This window comes from Lepidochelys kempii, chromosome 1, assembly GCF_965140285.1.
Source record: "Lepidochelys kempii isolate rLepKem1 chromosome 1, rLepKem1.hap1, whole genome shotgun sequence".
Lineage (NCBI taxonomy): Eukaryota > Metazoa > Chordata > Testudines > Cheloniidae > Lepidochelys > Lepidochelys kempii.
Window position 1 is genome coordinate 47,120,673 of NC_136380.1, and position 19,902 is coordinate 47,140,574.

Genomic DNA, 19,902 nt, shown 5'->3' on the forward strand with positions numbered 1-19,902 from the left:
GTGCAGAAGGGCAGGGGAGTGGGCAAGCAGGGGTCACAGTTGAGTCCCTGGTTAATTTGTGGGACAGCTACTTACTGCCCATTACTTGGGACTTGTGGTACATTATGATACAGTCGTTACGTGGTCACATACTATTTTTTCCACATTCCCCCACACACACTCCCAGTGCACAGGATGAAAGGTGCTCACTGTCTGAGCAGCTATTCAGTATTTTGTTTTATCCTCATTGTTCACTGTGTGGCCCTGGCCTTATTAACCACGTACAATTCAAACCCCTCTTTGAAGATGGAATTATTAATTTCTAATGAGTTTGTTGGTGGCACCCATCACCATGGTATCTGAGTGCTTCACAAATATTAATTTATTTTTGTAATACTCTCTGTCAAGTAAGGTGGTATTTTTTATTCCCATTTTACAGATGGGGAACTGAGGCACAGAAATTAAGGCCTAAGTATCCTCTAGCTTCAGGTGCTGTAACAGGGCAGTCTGTCCAGCTAAGGACAGTGGGCCCTGGGGCCAGCCAACCCTGTTCTAGAACATGGCACCTTTAATTCAGTTATTCAGGAAGAATCAGCAGACCAAGCTGGGAAGGGGGGCCAAATGCCAGAATCAGGTGACCACCTCCTGAGCATTATGAAGGACCACTCTTAGCTCAGTGGCGGGGAAGGCCAAGAGTCAGGAGAGATGACTCTGAGGGGGTAGAACCAGAATCTTGATGGGCCAGGGAGGCCTGCCAGGATTAAAGTACAGCCCCAGGAAAGAAGGGCTGTGGATACACTGTTCACAGGGGAAAGGAATTTTAGCTGATGATTAGAGCTGAAAAGACTTGAGGAAAAAGACTTTTCAGAGAGGCCAGGCTGGTACGTAGGAAGAAGTTCTAAGAAGGAAAGGTAGAACGAGCTAGAGTTTGAATTACGTAGCATATAGCCCAGTAGTTTAGGGTTCCCAGGGTCAAGAAGCCACAGTAGAGGTTAGGTGTGTGTTCTCCCAATGCTGTCACCCTATGAGGGGATGCAGCTACTCTTGCTAGTAAGGGGAGAGAAAGGGACTGACCAGAGCCCAGGAGGGCTGGAAGCTGAGCCCAAGAGAAGGGCCAAAGACTGTGGTATGGAACAGTCAGACCCCGTGGAGAAGGGCTCTGCCTGGCACAGATCTGGAGTGGAAATCTGATGTTGGTGTTTTACTTTGGACTTTTGTTACCTTGGAAGGGGTTGCATTCTGTAGCCTAGCTCTAAGGCTAAGTCACCTCTATAACTGAACCTTGCTGAAGGCTTAAAGAACTAATGGAGAGAAAGGGAAATCAAGGCAGGGTGACTGCAGTGCCACTTGTCATGACTGCAGTGCCATGGGGATGGGTTCTGGTAGTGCTGCCTGTCAAATTTCAAGTCCTTGCTCCAAAGCATGGAGGCCAGTAGAACCTCTCAATGAAAGGGCTATAAGAATCTTATTTTACATGGGTCATATAACATAATTTTCCCTTGTATGCAGTGTAGTTGTAGCCATGTCGGTCCCACCTTTTATTGTCTCTCAGCAACAGAAGTAGGTCCAATAAAAGATATTACCTCACCCACCTTGTCTCCATAATTTTCCCTTATCTCATTCTCAGAAAAGGTTGAACGAAATAAATAAATAAATAAATCACCAGAGCGCAGACACCCAACAAGGAAAAGCTTGTCCTGAACGTAAAGTTTATTAAATGTAAAGATTGTAAAGTCTTATAATGGAAAATGCTGGGCAATCTTAACTGTAGGCATTGCTACCAGTTCTGTTTAGAATTAGCCGTATTGTGGAAGTTGCTAATTTGCACTTAACTGCTGACTTTTCAAGTGATGGAGGCACATTGGTTTATACATAGAGTGAGTAGGAGATATTTATTGCATACCATGGCATGTGAAATCAGAAGTCTAAAATTACAGGAGTTGGGAGCTTTAACAGGATATATCAGTTCATTCTTTAAAAGCCCCAAACAGCTAATGCAGAATACTATAGGCCAAAACGAGCCTTGTAATCAGGTACAACTCCACTGAAGCCAATCAAATTACACCCTATCTACATTTGTCCCAAAGTACAAACCATAAAAACGGACTCAATCCACAAACAGCAATTTTGTCTCATTCAGAATAGAGCGATTGTGTGTGGAATTTTTTTTTTAAACAAACATATTTACTGTATTTGCTGAGAAATGATCAGGCAAGTCCTCCTGGATTCCATCAGAGGATTCATTTTAAATTTGTGATAATCTTTTCATGTTAGGGGGTAACCAGACAGCAAGTGTGAAAAATTGGGACGGGGTTGGGGGGTAATAGGAATCTATATAAGAAAAATACCCCAAAATCGGGACTGTCCCTATAAAATCGGGACATCTGGTCACCTTATTTCATGTCTGCAGCCCTGCTGTCTAACCTATAGAGCACTGTCAATAAAGATAACACAAGTAGTTTGAAGCCTTGGCAAAACTAACTCAGCTTATTAAAAATGCATGGTCTCTGTATTCAAAGAATTTCTCTGTTCCTTCTGTTTAGGAATTTGTTGTTGGTCTATTCACTGCCAGTTATAAACAAAATGATAGGAAGTGTATAATGCAATCTGACTGAAATATGCTGATATGAGGAGAAAAGATAACTAAATCTTATCCAGGAAAAAAATCTCACACCTAAAAGCTTCAGTAAAACTACTACATTGATTAATTTTGAAAAATTAAGATAATTTACTTTTCATACAAGTTAGGCATCAGGAATCAGACATATGTAATGAAAACCTGAATTCTAAAATAGAAAAGTAGGTCATATAAATATAATACAAAGAAAGAAGAATGTTACTGAAGATTTAATGGTGGAAAACGAGGCTACATTTATGGTGAAAAATGTAGAGCAAAGATAAAATGCTCAGGCCTGGTGTACACTAGGAAATTAGGTCGGTATAACTGCATTGCTCCGGGGTGTGAAAAATCCACACCCCGTGAGTGACTCAGTTAAACTGACCTAACCCCTGGTGTAGACAGCGCTAGGTCGACAGGAGAATTCTCCCTTCAGTGAGGTGAATTACGCTGACAGAAGAACCCCCTCCTGTTGGCATAGGTTGTTCCTTTGCTGAAGTGCTACAGCAGCGCAGCTGCAGCGTTTTACGTGTGGACAATCCCTAAATATCTACAGTATCTGTCTTATCAGAATTTCAGTATAAAATATGCAAAACCCTAAAAGATTCTAAACTGATTCTGTAATAGTTTAAGGCCAATCTTATGTATTTTGGAATGTTAAAGATGTGCTTATGAATCTGCTAGGATCAAAGCTCCTATAGTCACTGTTAAAGTGCATCCTCTAAATGCTTATAATTGCTGAAAAGATATGGGCTTGCCATATTAAATACATTGTAATTTACAGCAGAATTAATTAATCAGTAGATATTCTTCTGCATACGTGATGGCCTGAGGCTATTTTTGATTAATTTTTAAAATAAATTTAGCCCTGATTTCCAAGCCACTCCCCCCCCCCCAAATAACCCCAAACCCCTAACTGGGACACACTGGAAAATATTAAAGGGTCCTTAACAGAGAATTATGATTTATATTTTAAAAGAAAAGTCTACAAAAGTTGGACTCCAACCCAGAGTGCTAATCGGGTCAATAGTGTAAATGTGTCTTAGCAAACTGTGGAGAAGTGAACATCCATAGGTATGTGACATCGCTGTCTTCTTTTATCCCAAGTCATGGAAATCAGCCACAGCCTGAAGAGGTGGACTCAGGGCAGGTCTACACTTCAAGCGTTGCAGCTGTAGTACTTAGTGAAGACTCTACCTAAGCTGACGGGACTCACGGGAGAACTTCTCCCATCAGCTTAGGTACTCCACGTCCCTGAGAGTTGGTAGCTATGCCAACAGGAGAAGTCCTCCCATTCACATAGCACTCTCTACACTGGGAGTTTGGTTGGTATTACTACGTCGCTCACGGGGTGGATTTCAGTTAAACTGACATAAGTTTGTAGTGTAGACCAAGCCTCAGCATGTGTGGAGCTAAGCACATATATAGGTCTTTGCAGGTTCACGGCCTTTATGTGGAGAATTTGCTCTGCTGTTGTTTGTGGGGCTGTGCCTTTCATCAGGATTCAGACAATAGCCCGTTTATTTGGGACATGAATCCTGAAAGGTTCATATGAATCCTGAAAGGTTCATGAATTGGACCACACATTTGTCAAAAATGTTTCCCTCTTTTAAGAAGCTTCCGTTTCAGGGAGCAGAAACAGCACCATGTGATTTAGGTTACCTACTACATACCATGAATAATGAATAACGAAAGCCAAAGTGAACAGTTTGTGATTAGCCTGTATGGTAATGTGTTTCATACCAAACTATCTGGCAAATGCTTATGAATAGCAAATAAATTCATAGGACTCAGGGTCATTCTGTGAACAAATAAGGCCAAGTTTCTTTGTATACCTTCATCACAATGAATGTGAACATATTAATCTCAAATGAGATTATTTTTCTGATGAAATTAGCTAAAAGTACTTTTAACTTTGTTTATAATTGTTTCATTCATCATGGTGTAAAAATTAAATTCTCCACATTCCTGTAATAAAAGACAACTTGCTCATCCAAGAAACTTTGCTCGAGATGAGTATCTTTTTAAAAAAAATAGAGCTCTGGTTTATCTTCCAATAAGGAGTATTTTAAATAACATCCAAAAAAATTCCCTTTACTCATTTTCTTGGCACATCATTCTCCATGGTCAAGGAGATTTACCTTTCAGGTGTTAATAGTGTCACTTCATTTTCACTACTTGAGGCTTTTTCTGAGAGCAAGGGTCAGTGGTGTGTTGCATTTGGCTGGGTTGTGAATGAAATTTTTATTCCATGGCTAATGATCAATGTGATCAAACCATCACATTTCGAATCTCCTCCCATGCTGATCTCAAAGCAGCAACCACAAAGAGGAGAAATTAGTCATAGTCTTTACAAGCAAATGTAAGCTCCTGGATGTGTGAGTACACTGCAGTGATAGCTGTTTCATTTGTTTCTCTATAGGTTGGGAAAAGGCCTATGAAAGAAGAATTCTGTTCTCCGCCATATACCCACTATGAGGTATCCCCAAGTTTTTATCGATCTGCCATGATACTTAAACCACAGTTAGGACTGGGTGCGGTTTCCAGGTTGCCCTCTGCAAAAAGTAGGATTTTGATTGCAAGTCAAAGGTCCTCAGATAGCTGCCTCCATCAACAAGGACAAATAACAAATGCGTCCAGCCTTTATCATCCTGAGGCTTCAGGTAAACTACAAACACTTCCTTTCTTTTAACTATAATCAGTAATTATTTTTTCAGACAGGCATATGACAAAATGAGCAATACCTTGGCCTGATACCAGAAAGCTCTAATATCACTCTACAAGATTCCTTTATCCAGTCTGAGGTAAGACTCTGCTGACTAAGGAGCCTGGGGCTTGTAGGAAGGTTACTGGGTCTCTTGCCAAGGAGGAAGAATCAGTTTAGTACCAGTCATTACAGTGCTTGTGTACCTGATCCTCCTCCTCCCTGTAGGTGTCTGAAATGTCTTATCTGCAATAGTTGGAGGTCAGTTACCTTCGCTGTTGTACCAGGGAAGTTAATTGAACACTTTTTGCCCCATCACAAAAGTCCTTTTTAGAATTTACTATCTCATTCCACCCCCTCCCCCATAACACTGTGTTCTGTTCTGATGTGCGTCACAGTATTAAAATATGCTGGCAGAGAAGTGAAATTTACTACAATCCTGATCTTCTGAAGGCCTGGCAAGGACCTCTTCTCTGCCAGAACATTGAACACAGCGCAAGATCAAGCAGACTAATATGAAGGGGGAGGGAGAGAACAATAGAAGAATGTGAGGGAAAGAGTCAAACACAGCAGGACAGAAATAATCCTCCTCATCATCATCAGACCTTACACAATTTATCCATAATGGCTTTCATCCTGAAGGATATCAAAGATTGTTAGAATGTGTATATATAAGATCTGGTTCACAGACCACTGAAATGCAGCCTTCTCTGGAGTGGAACATGGTAGCCACTTAACAGCATACCATACTACATAGAAATGCAGGACAAGAAGTAAAGCTGCAGTTAAAAACTCCCTAAGGCATTTAGGTGGGCAGAATAGAATATGACCCCAACATAGTGCTTAACACCAACTCTGCCCTTGAAAAGAGTGCCGTTCGATAGTTAAAAGCACAGTTTGTCTGGATCTTAGTTTTGCATCTCATCAGAAAGTCAGTACCTCCAGCAGCACAGTGCCTCCTATCGCCATCTTGGTGAAATTGGTGCTGTATTGCCTCAGTACCTGGATTTTTTTCTCTGTGGTCCTATTTGCAAATATTGGCCAAACCCGTCTCTGCATAACTTCTGAGAATTTACAAGATCACAGAATAAGGTAGTAAAGCTGTAAGTGACACAGGAATATAGGGGGACCCGGGTGGAGGGCTAGGAAGCTAGAAACAATACTGACACTGAGTGGAGATGTAAGAGCTTGAAGGAAGGGAAGGATGAGACAGTCCTTAAAAGGTGGAAACTCAGAGACAATGTAAGTTTATGGGAGAGGCAAACACAGGGAATGGGCATGCTAACATATTTAGTCACTTATCTGATGGTTCAAATGAATGATTTTTATTCACCCTCTTCATAAATAAAATGATTTTATTCACTCTGTACTTTTCATTTTGCAGTCTCTGCTTTTGCCAGTCCATTTCTTTGTTCATTCAAGGACATGCTGTCTTCCACGTATTAGACTTGTCTAGATTATGCATTGTGTCTTACTTCATTAAAGTGGTGTTGTAGCCATGTTGGTCCCAGAATATAAGAGAGAGAAGGTAGGTGAGGTAGACACCAAAAAACATGGACTTTAACAGGGACACTGATTTTATGGCTCATTACAACAGTTTGTACCACACCACATTGCCTGCTACCTTTAATTGCCCAATTAAACAATCTGTGCATAACAATCTAAGCCCAGTTGCCCACTTCATTGCAAGTGACTGGCTCCAACACGATATGCCTTCTGCTTAACAATCTATCCCAACTTGTGTTTAGCTCAGACACTCTGGATTGAGCCTCCTCCTCTAGACCAGAAGAAGAGCTCTGTGGAGCTCAAAAGCTTGTACTTTCTACCACAAAAGTTGGTCTGATAAAATATTTTACCTCACCTACCCCATGTCTTACTGTATGGAACACCATCTGGAAATCCAAGCAGTATCTGTCTGTGCCTTGCCTCTGTTTCTTTTCTGTAATGTCATCTTAAAGTTTCTAATTGACGAGATTTATCCCTTATGAAACAGTTGGCCATTAATTATCAAGTCATATTTTTCTAGTTATTTTGTGATCTCATCACTGATTATCTCTAGGATCTTGTCTGCCATCAAGGCCAGATTTAATTCCTTCGCTCCCCATAGCTTCCTTCTTAAAGAATTTCATTACGTTTGCATCTCTCCAGCCCATTGTTATCTCACCAATTTCAAAGGTACTATTAAAAATAACTCTTGTTGGACTGCTTACGATCTGTTGTGCCATCTCCCTCTGTATCTTGATGTGTAACCCATCTGACCTTGGCATTCCATCTGTTTTTTATTGATTTTTAAATTACACAAAACTTGTTCTGGAATGATTGCCTAATGCCTTGAGTTTTTCATTGTGTTGCCCCAGACACGTTATTTCCATTTCTGTCATCTCACCTCCAATTTCCCTTATGAACAGTGAGATGAAGAACTTGTTTAATTTTTCTGCCATATCTTGTTCCTGTGTTCTTTCCACTGTTCTCTGGTGATTCACTGGTTTTCCTTACTGATCTATTCTTTTTATTTATTACAAGTATCTTCTATTGTTTTCCTTTACTTCCTGGGCAATCCCTCTTTTATTTGCAGTATTTTCTTTCCTTAATACCCATGCAGTATTGGTTAGTATTTTTCTTTGTCATCTTTATAGTTTGTATCCTTAAGTCTTATACAACCCATTTTTCCCTTTGACAGCTTTTTGACTTCTTAAGCCATCTTTATCCGTCTTTTTTTTTTTGAACCGTGTCTCTGAAAAGGAATATATTGCTTATGAAATATGCCAGAGTGACAGCATTGGAAAATGATATCCTTTAACCGTGGAACAGGCATAATATAAGCAGTGGCAGTGTAAGCTTCCACACAGGTTTCTAGGAATATGTTTCGCTCTCTAGAACAAACTAAGGTTCAGTCTACCATTCGTGCCTATTCTACCCTTTGCTTCAATGATTAGACTGCCAATGAAAGTATCAATTCGCAATAATTGTGAAAGTGATTCTTGTCTTGTGGACACCTCTCTATTAGAATCCATTCTGAGGGTATGTCTACACTACGGAATAAGGTCGAATTTATAGAAGTCGGTTTTTTAGAAATCGGTTTTATATATTCGAGTGTGTGTGTCCCCACAGAAAATGCTCTAAGTGCATTAAGTGCATTAACTCAGCGGAGCGCTTCCACAGTACTGAGGCTAGAGTCAACTTCCGGAGCGTTGCACTGTGGGTAGCTATCCCGCAGTCTCCGCTGCCCATTGGAATTCTGGGTTGAGATCCCAATGCCTGATGGGGCTAAAACATTGTCGCGGGTGGTTCTGGGTACGTGTTGTCAGGCCCCCGTTCCCTCCCTCCCTCCGTGAAAGCAAGGGCAGACAATCATTTCGCCCCTTTTTTCCTGAGTTACCTGTGCAGACGCCATACCACTGCAAGCATGGAGCAAGCTCAGGTAACCGTCACCCTATGTCTCCTGGGTGCTGGCAGACACGGTACGGCATTGCTACACAGTAGCAGCAACCCCTTGCCTTGTGGCAGCAGACGGTACAGTACGACTGGTAGCCGTCATCGTCATGTCCGAGGTGCTCCTGGCCACGTCGGCTGGGAGCGCCTGGGCAGACATGGGCGCAGGGACTAAATTTGGAGTGACTTGAGCAGGTCATTCTCTTTAGTCCTGCAGTCAGTCCTATTGAACTGTCTTATGGTGAGCGGGCAGGCGATACGGACTGCTAGCAGTCGTACTGTACCATCTTCTGCCGAGCAGCCATGAGATGTGGATGGCATGCAGTCCTTCTGCACCGTCTGCTGCCAGCCAAAGATGTAAAAGATAGATGGAGTGGATCAAAACAAGAAATAGACCAGATTTGTTTTGTACTCATTTGCTTCCCCCCCTCCCCTGTCTAGGGGACTCATTCTTCTAGATCACACTGCAGTCACTTACAGAGAAGGTGCAGCGAGGTAAATCTAGCCATGTATCAATCAGAGGCCAGGCTAACCTTCTTGTTCCAATAAGGACAATAACTTAGGTGCACCATTTCTTATTGGAACCCTCCGTGAAGTCCTGCCTGAAATACTCCTTGATGTAAAGCCACCCCCTTTGTTGATTTTAGCTCCCTGAAGCCAACCCTGTAAGCCGTGTCCTCAGTCGCCCCTCCCGGCGTCAGAGCAACGGCAAACAATCGGGCATCTGAGAGTGCTGTCCAGAGCAGTCACAATGGAGCACTCTGATGGGGCTAAAACATTGTCGCGGGTGGTTCTGGGTACGTATCGTCAGGCCCCTGTTCCCTCCCTCCCTCCGTGAAAGCAAGGGCAGACAATCATTTTGCACCTTTTTTCCTGAGTTACCTGTGCAGACGCCATACCACGGCAAGCATGGAGCCCGCTCAGGTAACCGTCACCCTATGTCTCCTGGGTGCTGGCAGACGCGGTACGGCTTTGCTGCACAGTAGCAGCAACCCATTGCCTTCTGGCAGCAGACGGTGCAATACAACTGGTAGTCGTCCTCGTCGTGTCCGAGGTGCTCCTGGCCACGTCGGCTGGGAGTGCCTGGGCAGACATGGGTGCAGGGACTAAATTTGGAGTGACTTGAGCAGGTCATTCTCTTTAGTCCTGCAGTCAGTCCTATTGAACCGTCTTATGGTGAGCGGGCAGGCGATACGGACTGCTAGCAGTCGTACTGTACCATCTTCTGCCAGGCAGGCAAGAGATGAGGATTGCTAGCAGTCGTATTGTACCATCTTCTGCCGAGCAGCCATGAGATGTGGATGGCATGCAGTCCTTCTCCACCGTCTGCTGCCAGCCAAAGATGTAAAAGATAGATGGAGTGGGTCAAAACAAGAAATAGACCAGATTTGTTTTGTACTCATTTGCCTCCTCCCCTGTCTAGGGACTCATTCCTCTAGGTCACACTGCAGTCACTCACAGAGAAGGTGCAGCGAGGTAAATCTAGCCATGTATCAATCAGAGGCCAGGCTAACCTCCTTGTTCCAATAAGAACGATAACTTAGGTGCACCATTTCTTATTGGAACCCTCCGTGAAGTCCTGCCTGAAATACTCCTTGATGTACAGGCACCCCCTTTGTTGATTTTAACTCCCTGAAGCCAACCCTGTAAGCCGTGTCGTCAGTCGCCCCTCCCTCCGTCAGAGCAACGGCAGACAATCGTTCCGCGCCTTTTTTCTGTGCGGACGCCATACCAAGGCAAGCATGGAGGCCGCTCAGCTCACTTTGGCAATTAGGAGCACATTAAACACCACACGCATTATCCAGCAGTATATGCAGCACCAGAAGCTGGCAAAGCGATACCGGGCGAGGAGGCGACGTCAGCGCGGTCACGTGAGTGATCAGGACATGGACACAGATTTCTCTGAAAGCATGGGCCCTGACAATGCATGCATCATGGTGCTAATGGGGCAGGTTCATGCTGTGGAACGCCGATTCTGGGCTCGGGAAACAAGCACAGACTGGTGGGACCGCATAGTGTTGCAGGTCTGGGACAATTCCCAGTGGCTGCGAAACTTTCGCATGCGTAAGGGCACTTTCATGGAACTTTGTGACTTGCTTTCCCCTGCCCTGAGGCGCATGAATGCCAAGATGAGAGCAGCCCTCACAGTTGAGAAGCGAGTGGCGATAGCCCTGTGGAAGCTTGCAACGCCAGACAGCTACCGGTCAGTTGGGAATCAATTTGGAGTGGGCAAATCTACTGTGGGGGCTGCTGTGATGCAAGTAGCCCACGCAATCAAAGATCTGCTGATATCAAGGGTAGTGACCCTGGGAAATGTGCAGGTCATAGTGGATGGCTTTGCTGCAATGGGATTCCCTAACTGTGGTGGGGCTATAGACGGAACCCATATCCCTATCTTGGCACCGGAGCACCAAGCCGCCGAGTACATAAACCACAAGGGGTACTTTTCGATAGTGCTGCAAGCTCTGGTGGATCACAAGGGACGTTTCACCAACATCAACATGGGATGGCCGGGAAAGGTGCATGATGCTCGCATCTTCAGGAACTCTGGTCTGTTTCAAAAGCTGCAGGAAGGGACTTTATTCCCAGACCAGAAAATAACTGTTGGGGATGTTGAAATGCCTATATGTATCCTTGGGGACCCAGCCTACCCCTTAATGCCATGGCTCATGAAGCCGTACACAGGCAGCCTGGACAGTAGTCAGGAGCTGTTCAACTACAGGCTGAGCAAGTGCAGAATGGTGGTAGAATGTGCATTTGGACGTTTAAAGGCGCGCTGGCGCAGTTTACTGACTCGCTTAGACCTCAGCGAAACCAATATTCCCACTGTTATTACTGCTTGCTGTGTGCTCCAGAATATCTGTGAGAGTAAGGGGGAGACGTTTATGGCGGGGTGGGAGGTTGAGGCAAATTGCCTGGCTGCTGGTTACGCGCAGCCAGACACCAGGGTGGTTAGAAGAGCACAGGAGGGCGCGGTACGCATCAGAGAAGCTTTGAAAACCAGTTTCATGACTGGCCAGGCTACGGTGTGAAAGTTCTGTTTGTTTCTCCTTGATGAAACCCCCCACCCCTTGGTTCACTCTACTTCCCTGTAAGCTAACCACCCGCCCCTCCTCCCTTCAATCACCGCTTGCAGAGGCAATAAAGTCATTGTTGCTTCACATTCATTCATTCATTCTTTATTCATTCATCACACAAATAGGGGGATGACTACCAAGGTAGCCCAGGAGGGGTGGTGGAGGAGGGAAGGAAAATGCCGCACAGCACTTTAAGCACAGCACTTTAAAAGTTTACAACTTTAAAATTTATTGAATGACAGCCTTCTTTTTTTTGGGCAATCCTCTGTGGTGGAGTGGCTGGTTGGCCAGAGGCCCCCCCACCGCGTTCTTAGGCGTCTGGGTGTGGAGGCTATGGAACTTGGGGAGGAGGGCGGTTGGTTACAGAGGGGCTGCAGTGGCAGTCTGTGCTCCAGCTGCCTTTGCTGCAGCTCAACCATACAATGGAGCGTACTGGTTTGGTCCTGCAGCAGCCTCAGCATTGAATCCTGCCTCCTCTCATCACGCTGCTGCCACATTTGAGCTTCAGCCCTGTCTTCAGCCCGCCACTTACTCTCTTCAGCCTGCCTCTTACTCTCTTCAGCCCGCCACCTCTCCTCCCGGTCATTTTGTGCTTTCCTGCACTCTGACATTATTTGCCTCCACGCATTCGTCTGTGCTCTGTCAGTGTGGGAGGACAGCATGAGCTCGGAGAAGATTTCATCGCGAGTGCGTTTTTTTTCTTTCTAAGCTTCACTAGCCTCTGGGAAGGAGAAGATCCTGTAATCATTGAAACACATGCAGCTGGTGGAGAAAAAAAAAGGGACAGCGGTATTTAAAAAGACACATTTTATAAAACAGTGGCTACACTCTTTCAGGGTAAACCTTGCTGTTAACATTACATACATAGCACATGTGCTTTCGTTACAAGGTCGCATTTTGCCTCCTCCTACCGTGTGACTACCTCCTCAACCTTCCCCCCTCCCTGTGGCTAACAGCGGGGAACATTTCTGTTTAGCCACAGGCAAACAGCCCAGCAGGAATGGGCTCCTCTGAGTGTCCCCTGAAGAAAAGCACTCTATTTCAACCAGGTGACCATGAATTATATCTCACTCTCCTGAGGATAACACAGAGAGATAAAGAACGGATGTTGTTTGAATGCCAGCAAACATACACTGCAATGCTTTGTTCTACAATGATTCCCGAGTACGTGTTACTGGCCTGGAGTGGTAAAGTGTCCTACCATGAAGGACGCAATAAGGCTGCCCTCCCCAGAAACCTTTTGCAAAGGCTTTAGGACTACATCTAGGAGAACTGCAAATGCCAGGGCAAAGTAATCCTTTCACATGCTTGCTTTTAAACCATGTATAGTATTTTAAAAGGTACACTCACCAGAGGTCCCTTCTCCGCCTGCTGGGTCCAGGAGGCAGCCTTGGGTGGGTTCGGGGGGTCCTGGCTCCAGGTCTAGGGCGAGAAACAGTTCCTGGCTGTCGGGAAAACCGGTTTCTCCGCTTGCTTGCTGTGAGCTATCTACAACCTCCTCCTCCTCATCATCTTCTTCGTCCCCAAAACCTGCTTCCGTATTGCCTCCATCTCCATTGAAGGAGTCAAACAACACGGCTGGGGTAGTGGTGGCTGAACCCCCTAAAATGGCATGCAGCTCATCAAAGAAGCGGCATGTTTGGGGCTCTGACCCAGAGCGGCTGTTCGCCTCTCTGGTTTTCTGGTAGGCTTGCCTCAGCTCCTTCAGTTTCACGCGGCACTGCTTCGGGTCCCTGTTATGGCCTCTGTCCTTCATGCCCTGGGAGATTTTGACAAAGGTTTTGGCATTTCGAAAACTGGAACGGAGTTCTGATAGCACGGATTCCTCTCCCCAAACAGCGATCAGATCCCGTACCTCCCGTTTGGTCCACGCTGGAGCTCTTTTGCGATTCTGGGACTCCATCATGGTCACCTGTGCTGATGAGCTCTGCATGGTCACCTGCAGCTTGCCATGCTGGCCAAACAGGAAATGAGATTCAAAAGTTCGCGGTTCTTTTCCTGTCTACCTGGCCAGTGCATCTGAGTTGAGAGTGCTGTCCAGAGCGGTCATAATGGAGCACTCTGGGATAGCTCCCGGAGGCCAATACCATCGAATTGTGTCCACAGTACCCCAAATTCGAGCCGGCAACGTCGATTTAAGCGCTAATCCACTTGTCAGGGGTGGAGTAAGGAAATCGATTTTAAGAGCCCTTTAAGTCGAAATAAAGGGCTTCATTGTGTGGACGGGTGCAGGTTTACATCGATTTAACGCTGCTAAATTCGACCTAAAGTCCTAGTGTAGACCAGGTCCGAAACAAATATCTTCTTTCATCTAAACCGCAAGCCATCATATAGTAAAAATTGTTTCAATTTACTTGATGGCACATATGATTTGGTAATTTGATACAGAGCTTTTACCTCTCAGTCATTTCTTAGGATCCAGCTCAGGTGAACAGTTGCTGAACCCCATTATTTTCTGATAGCCATTGAACGATTCATGTGAAATGAGCATTTGGAGTGAGTACAGTTCTCACAACTGCCTGTTTGGCTGGCTGGCTTCATTGTCACTGTGCCTCAGTGAATCACAGCTGAGAATACCAAATTCAGGACACACTGCGGAGAAAGAGGGTCCCCCAAACTGGTGGTTATTCTATCATTAGATTAGACCAAACCCAGAACAAAAGTGAACTTGTGTGTCACCACACTGGTTAACTAGAAGTCAAAACCACAGTCTCCTTGAGATTCCAGCCCTTGGCTCACCACCCAGACACTGGACTTTATGATGAGTGGTTACTGAAAACCAGTTTCATCAGAATTAGGGTCCTTCTAATCCAAGGGATCAGCCACTTAGCCAGGTCAATCTGTAACTCAGGTTTTACCCAATAATCACACTGATACCAATCGTTTAGTAACTAAAAACTAAAAAAGGTTTAATTATAAAAGAAAAGTAGAAGAGAATTATAAGTGGTTAATAGATCGTATACATACAAGTGATTGCGAAGTCCTTATGTCAGGTTTGAAGCAGTTATGGAATAAACTGCAAGCTTGCAAAATTCTCTCTGGAAATGTCAGGAAAACAGATTTCAGTCCTTATTCCTTATTTAGAGTTTAGTTGTTAGAAAACCAGTCCAGGGAAATGAAGCAGGAAAAGAAGTCAAAGGGACCCCTGAAACATCTCCATTTTATATCCTCTGCCATGTGCATGGAATTTTAATGTCCCAAACAAAGCCTACAGACCAGATACACAGAAAATTACGAGCCCAAGATGGATTCCAGGGTCACATGAGTATATCACATGCCTTTTAGGGTGTCCAAATGTCTGGATTTTGACCAGAATGCCTGGTTGAAAAGAGACCATGGCGGCTCTGGTCAGCACCGCCAACCATTAAAACTCCAGTCGGCAGGGCTGTGGAGCTAAGGCAGGCTAGTCCCTACCTATCCTGGCTCCACTCTGTGCCCCGGAAGCGGCCAGCAGGTCCAACTCCTAGGTGGGAGGGGCCTCATGGGGCTCCATGCATTGCCCCCACCCTGAGCACCGGCTCCATACTCCCATTGGCCGTACTCCGTACTCCCAATGGGAGCTGTGGGGGCGGTGCCTGCGGGCGAGAGCAATGCGCAGATCTGCTTGCTGTGCCTCTGCCTAAGAGCTGGACCTGCTGGCCGCTTTAGGAGTTCAGCGCAGTCTGCTGTGCCAGGACAGGCAGGAAGCCTGCCTTAGCCCCCCCACTGCACCACTGACCGGGAGCCTCCGGAGGTAAGCCCGTGCCCCAACTGTGAGCACCAATCCCTTTCCCCAGCCCTGAGGCCCTCCGAAACCCAAAGCCCCCTCCTGTATCCTAAACCCCTCATCCCCGGCCCCACCCCAGAGCCTTCACCCCCAGACGGAGCCCTCAACCCCCCTGCACCCCAACCCCCTGCCCCAGCCCAGAACCCCCTCCCACACCCTGAATCCCTCTTCCCCACCCCCAACCTGGAGCCCCCTCCTGCACCCCAAACCCCTAATCCCTGGCCCCACCCCAGAGCCCACACCCCCAGACAGAGCCCTCACCCCCTCCCACACCCCAACCCCCTGCCTCAACCCATAGCCCTCTCCCACACCCTGAATCCCTCATCCCCACAGCCCCCGCCGAGAGCCCGCACCCCCAGCCAGAGCCCTTGCTCTCTCTCACACCCTAACCCTCTACCCCAGTCCGGAGCCTCCTCCTGCACCCTGAGCCCCTCATTTCTGGCCCTACCCCAGAACCCGCACCCCCAGTTAGAGCTGTCATCCACTCCTGCACCCCAACCCCTTGCCCCAGCCCAGTGAAAGGGAGTGAGTGAGGGTGGGGGAGAGCGAGCCACTGAGGGATGGGGAATGTAGTGAGCAAGGGCAGGGCTGTGGAGAAAGGGTGGGGTGGGGGTGTGGCCCTGGGGAAGGGACGTGGGGTGGGGGTTTGGCCCTGGGGAAGGGGCGTGGCTAGGGCATTCAGTTTTGTGGGATTAGAAAATTGGCAACCCTAATATCCGTACATGCTCTGATGACTCACAGAGGCAGCGATCCCATATTCTTCCTGAGGCATCCACAGGAAAGTCTTACTGGGTGGGATGAATTTCTTAAAAGGCCCATTGTGAGCTGACTGTCCTTAGTAGGCAATCAACACATAGTTCGTTGGCCCTGATACAAATTCTCTCTGGGGGGTGTTACCCAGAAATAGAACACATATGTAAGATACCAATCCATAGCCAATATTCCTAACTTCAGATACAAAGATGATACATGCATATAAACAGGATAATCATACTTAGCAAATCATAACTTTTCCATTCACACCTTACATGACTTACTTTGTACAAGATTTGTTGCGACTAGGTAACAGTGGTAGCCTTAATAATACAAATGGTCATATTCAATCCTACAGCATCACTTTAGTGGAGAAGACAAGGAAGGAATGGGCCTGGAACTACTGTCTCAGATCCAGAAGGATTAAGGCACATTGGCGAAGCAAGATTGGGAAGCTTGCACTGTTGCTGTATGTGTACTGTGAAAAAATAGAGAACTTCGTTGTCTAAGCCTGTCAAGCTGGTACTTTCGCATATGCTGAATCCACTAAAATTTACTCTACCCAGTCTATGTAAATGGTTGCGTTTAGCTCTCACTTTTGCACTGGGAGCGAGGAGTGGAATTCCATTTTGTTTATAATTTTTGAAGCATTGGTTTATAATTTGAAATGAAAAGAGCAATCTAGCAGAACCCATCCCATCCAGAGAACTGAGTATGACATACAGATCTGATAGAGTAATATCAGTATTTGCTTTGTTTGAATCTAACTGTTTTATGGTCAGAACAAACCTATTATGTTTCCAGGAATTTGACACCTTTTATCTCTTGCTGTCAACTTATTTCCCTTAATTTGACAGGCTGTTGTGGTGTTATGTTAAATTATTTCCTTTTATCTGCCTTATTGTTTTGTATGTGGTATTAGAGCAACAGGATGAACTATAGCTTAGATAAACATAATATAATCAAATGAAACACACAAAACAAAGCCCTTTCCTTGATATAAATGAAGGCAATGTTTTGTTCTTAAAAGTGCACATTTATAGGTTTGCTAGATTAAAGCATAATCAGCTGTGGTATCATAAGTGCTTTCCCTTGCTAGGCTACCATTACTACAAGCAAGAAACGTTAGTGAGCACCCACTTGAGGGCTGATCTTGAGCCCTTAGTGCGACAAGCCTTTCACGGATTTCAGTTTTGCAGGATTAGGTGTTCGAGTGGTGGAAATGGAAGGAACTAGCCGGTTCCACAGTGTGATGTTACTACTACATGAATCTGCCTTGCCACAGTACAGGAGCCAGGGCAGAACCAGTGCCTTGTAATGGAGATCTTATTCCTCTCCGCTCTGCCTTCCCTAGCACAGCAAGTCATTTAACCAGCATTGGTGTTGCTGTGGCACTGAGTATTTCGGCTCTCAGACAATAACAATAATGAAGACAGTGCTGTCTCTAAAGCAGTTGAGCATTAAATCCCTGAACGCCTGCTATCAGACAAACCACAGAGCAATGCATTAAGGATCTTGTTAGTTTCAAGCAGTTATAGTCTTCATTGGATTACTGCACTCCAGTAAGGCAGTGTTGTGGAGGGGAAATCTAATAATGAATGGTTCTGTGAATAATGCTGGTAAACATCCCATGATGAGGCTAAAAATGTGATTGAGTTGATTACAATTCTGTATCTGTTATATATTCAGTCCATGGTGCACTTCTGCATGTGTTATACTGTCATTTTCGTATTTAGTGGTACTGTTCTTTAGAAACGCTTAAATGGATGACTAACTTTAAGAAGAGGATATAAAGTGGGCAGGCAAGGAGTAAGAAAGTGTTATTGTTATAGGGAAAAGTGTTCAACGCTATAGGAGGTATAGTAAGTCAATGAGTTGTGATGTATTCAAAGGAAGTTGGGTGTCATTCTCTCTCTCTCAGAGCTTAACACTCATTTATTCTGCATAAATTTTCCTTACCTCTTCTACAAGAGCCATCAAGTGTTGAACAGGTATTTAATAACACTTTACACTATGTCTGTAATGTATAAGTTGTTAATATGCTTTCCTCTGTTATGAAGGCTTTTTGGAGCAAATATGGTAATGTTTGTGTGAAGTGGCTGATTTTGATTGGCAGACTATCTGACTTTGAAAAGTAAAATAGTGATCCCTTGACCATCTTTTCAATTAAATTAAATGTCTGCTACTTTTTCCTGATGTTTATGAATATTTTTTCCTTGTGGAGTGTGAGTTAATTAAATTCTCCCCCTTTTAATTTATGACGTTTACCATTTAGGATTTTGTGGCAATCTTGAACCAACTCCACACAATGGAAATTGAATCAAAGCAAAATCTGTTACTAATAAAAGGATACTCAAAGCACTTATACTTTTCTCTCTGTTAATGAGTTGGGGCCTAATCCTGACAGGTGCTCAGCACCCCCAGCTAGGTGCTAAGAGTTCCCAAGTCCCACTGGAGATGTATTTTTTTCTTCCAAAAGATAGAAACAGGACTGTATTTTTCTCTCCCACACATGCGCACACACAGACACACACATGTAAAGTACATCACTAGTGCCACTATGTCTCTGCAGCTTTCTCCTTCCGTGTCATCTTTATTTTTTATGTTGTCACTCAGGGCTACTGAATATCAAATGAGATTTGAAGATAAGAATTGCACTTTGAAGTTGCTTCCTGTAATTTTGTATTTATGCTATTCAGGCTTCAATTTCATTCATTTGTTCTGCAATCTGATAAACCTGGGTCTGGGGGCAGATCTGAGCTGTTGAGCTTCTTAGTTTTTTGAAGAGAGAGATCACACACTCAGAATTCAAGGAGGAATATGTGACACTGCTCTGTTCTGTATCTCCTAGTTACTCCGGCGTAATGATTCTGAACGGCACTGCCTACTTTTTCAGCGGGCGGAATGGTGATTTGTATGTTTTTGTGGAGATTTAGAAGTGTCTCAATATGACCTATCTCTTCAGAAGAATTATATGAAGGACAATTATTGCCACCTTAGAAACCTAGCTCTATTCTCCCTCCCCTCTCTCAGCTAATAGTGCCTGTTTAAAGTAAACAACCTGCAGTAACGTTTTACATGCCACATTCTCTGGGTGTCTCCATTGTTCTGTGTCACGTAATTCTACACCTGGTGCCACAGACATTGTTAGTAACAGTATTGAAATACATTGCATCGATCTGTATTTTTGTGCAGTGCAAGGAAAATGCTAAAGTGATTATTAAATACTAAGTGCTTATGTACCGCTTCGATCTCACCCTAGCGTAGAAAATCTGACTGGATGCATTTCCATGGGGAGTTAGGAAACAGAGAGGACTTAACATAATTCCATAATCAGTGTGTAAATGAAATGAAAGGGTGTGAAGGTGAAAGTGGATAATGAAAAAGGAGAAACGTGGAATGAAACAAGAGTGAAAAAAGCAGGTGAGTTAGAGGCAGCCCTTAGTTAAGAAGGGAGGGAGTAGAGGCAGTTGGAAATGGAGAGAGCTATCCATTGTGTGACATAATTGTAAGTGGACTATAGCCATTCTCCAAAATACATTCTAGCCATCTTCTTGAGGATTTCCATTCAGTT

The 19,902-nt window shown here is 44.8% G+C and overlaps 1 protein-coding gene across 7 annotated transcripts in view; it reads left to right on the forward strand.

The window, feature by feature from the left end:
- The window catches only part of MTUS2 (microtubule associated scaffold protein 2), a 502,895-nt gene that overhangs the window by 198,837 nt on the left and 284,156 nt on the right, over window positions 1–19,902 (forward strand). For all 7 annotated transcript variants that reach the window (XR_012158528.2, XM_073340921.2, XM_073340900.2 and 4 more), the window contains one exon: window positions 5,019–5,259. Coding sequence is in view for 6 of the 7 variants with exons in the window: in XM_073340921.2 (XP_073197022.2) it covers window positions 5,019–5,259 (241 nt within the window). In the remaining variant the exon portion in view is untranslated. The remainder of the gene's footprint in view (window positions 1–5,018; window positions 5,260–19,902) is intronic.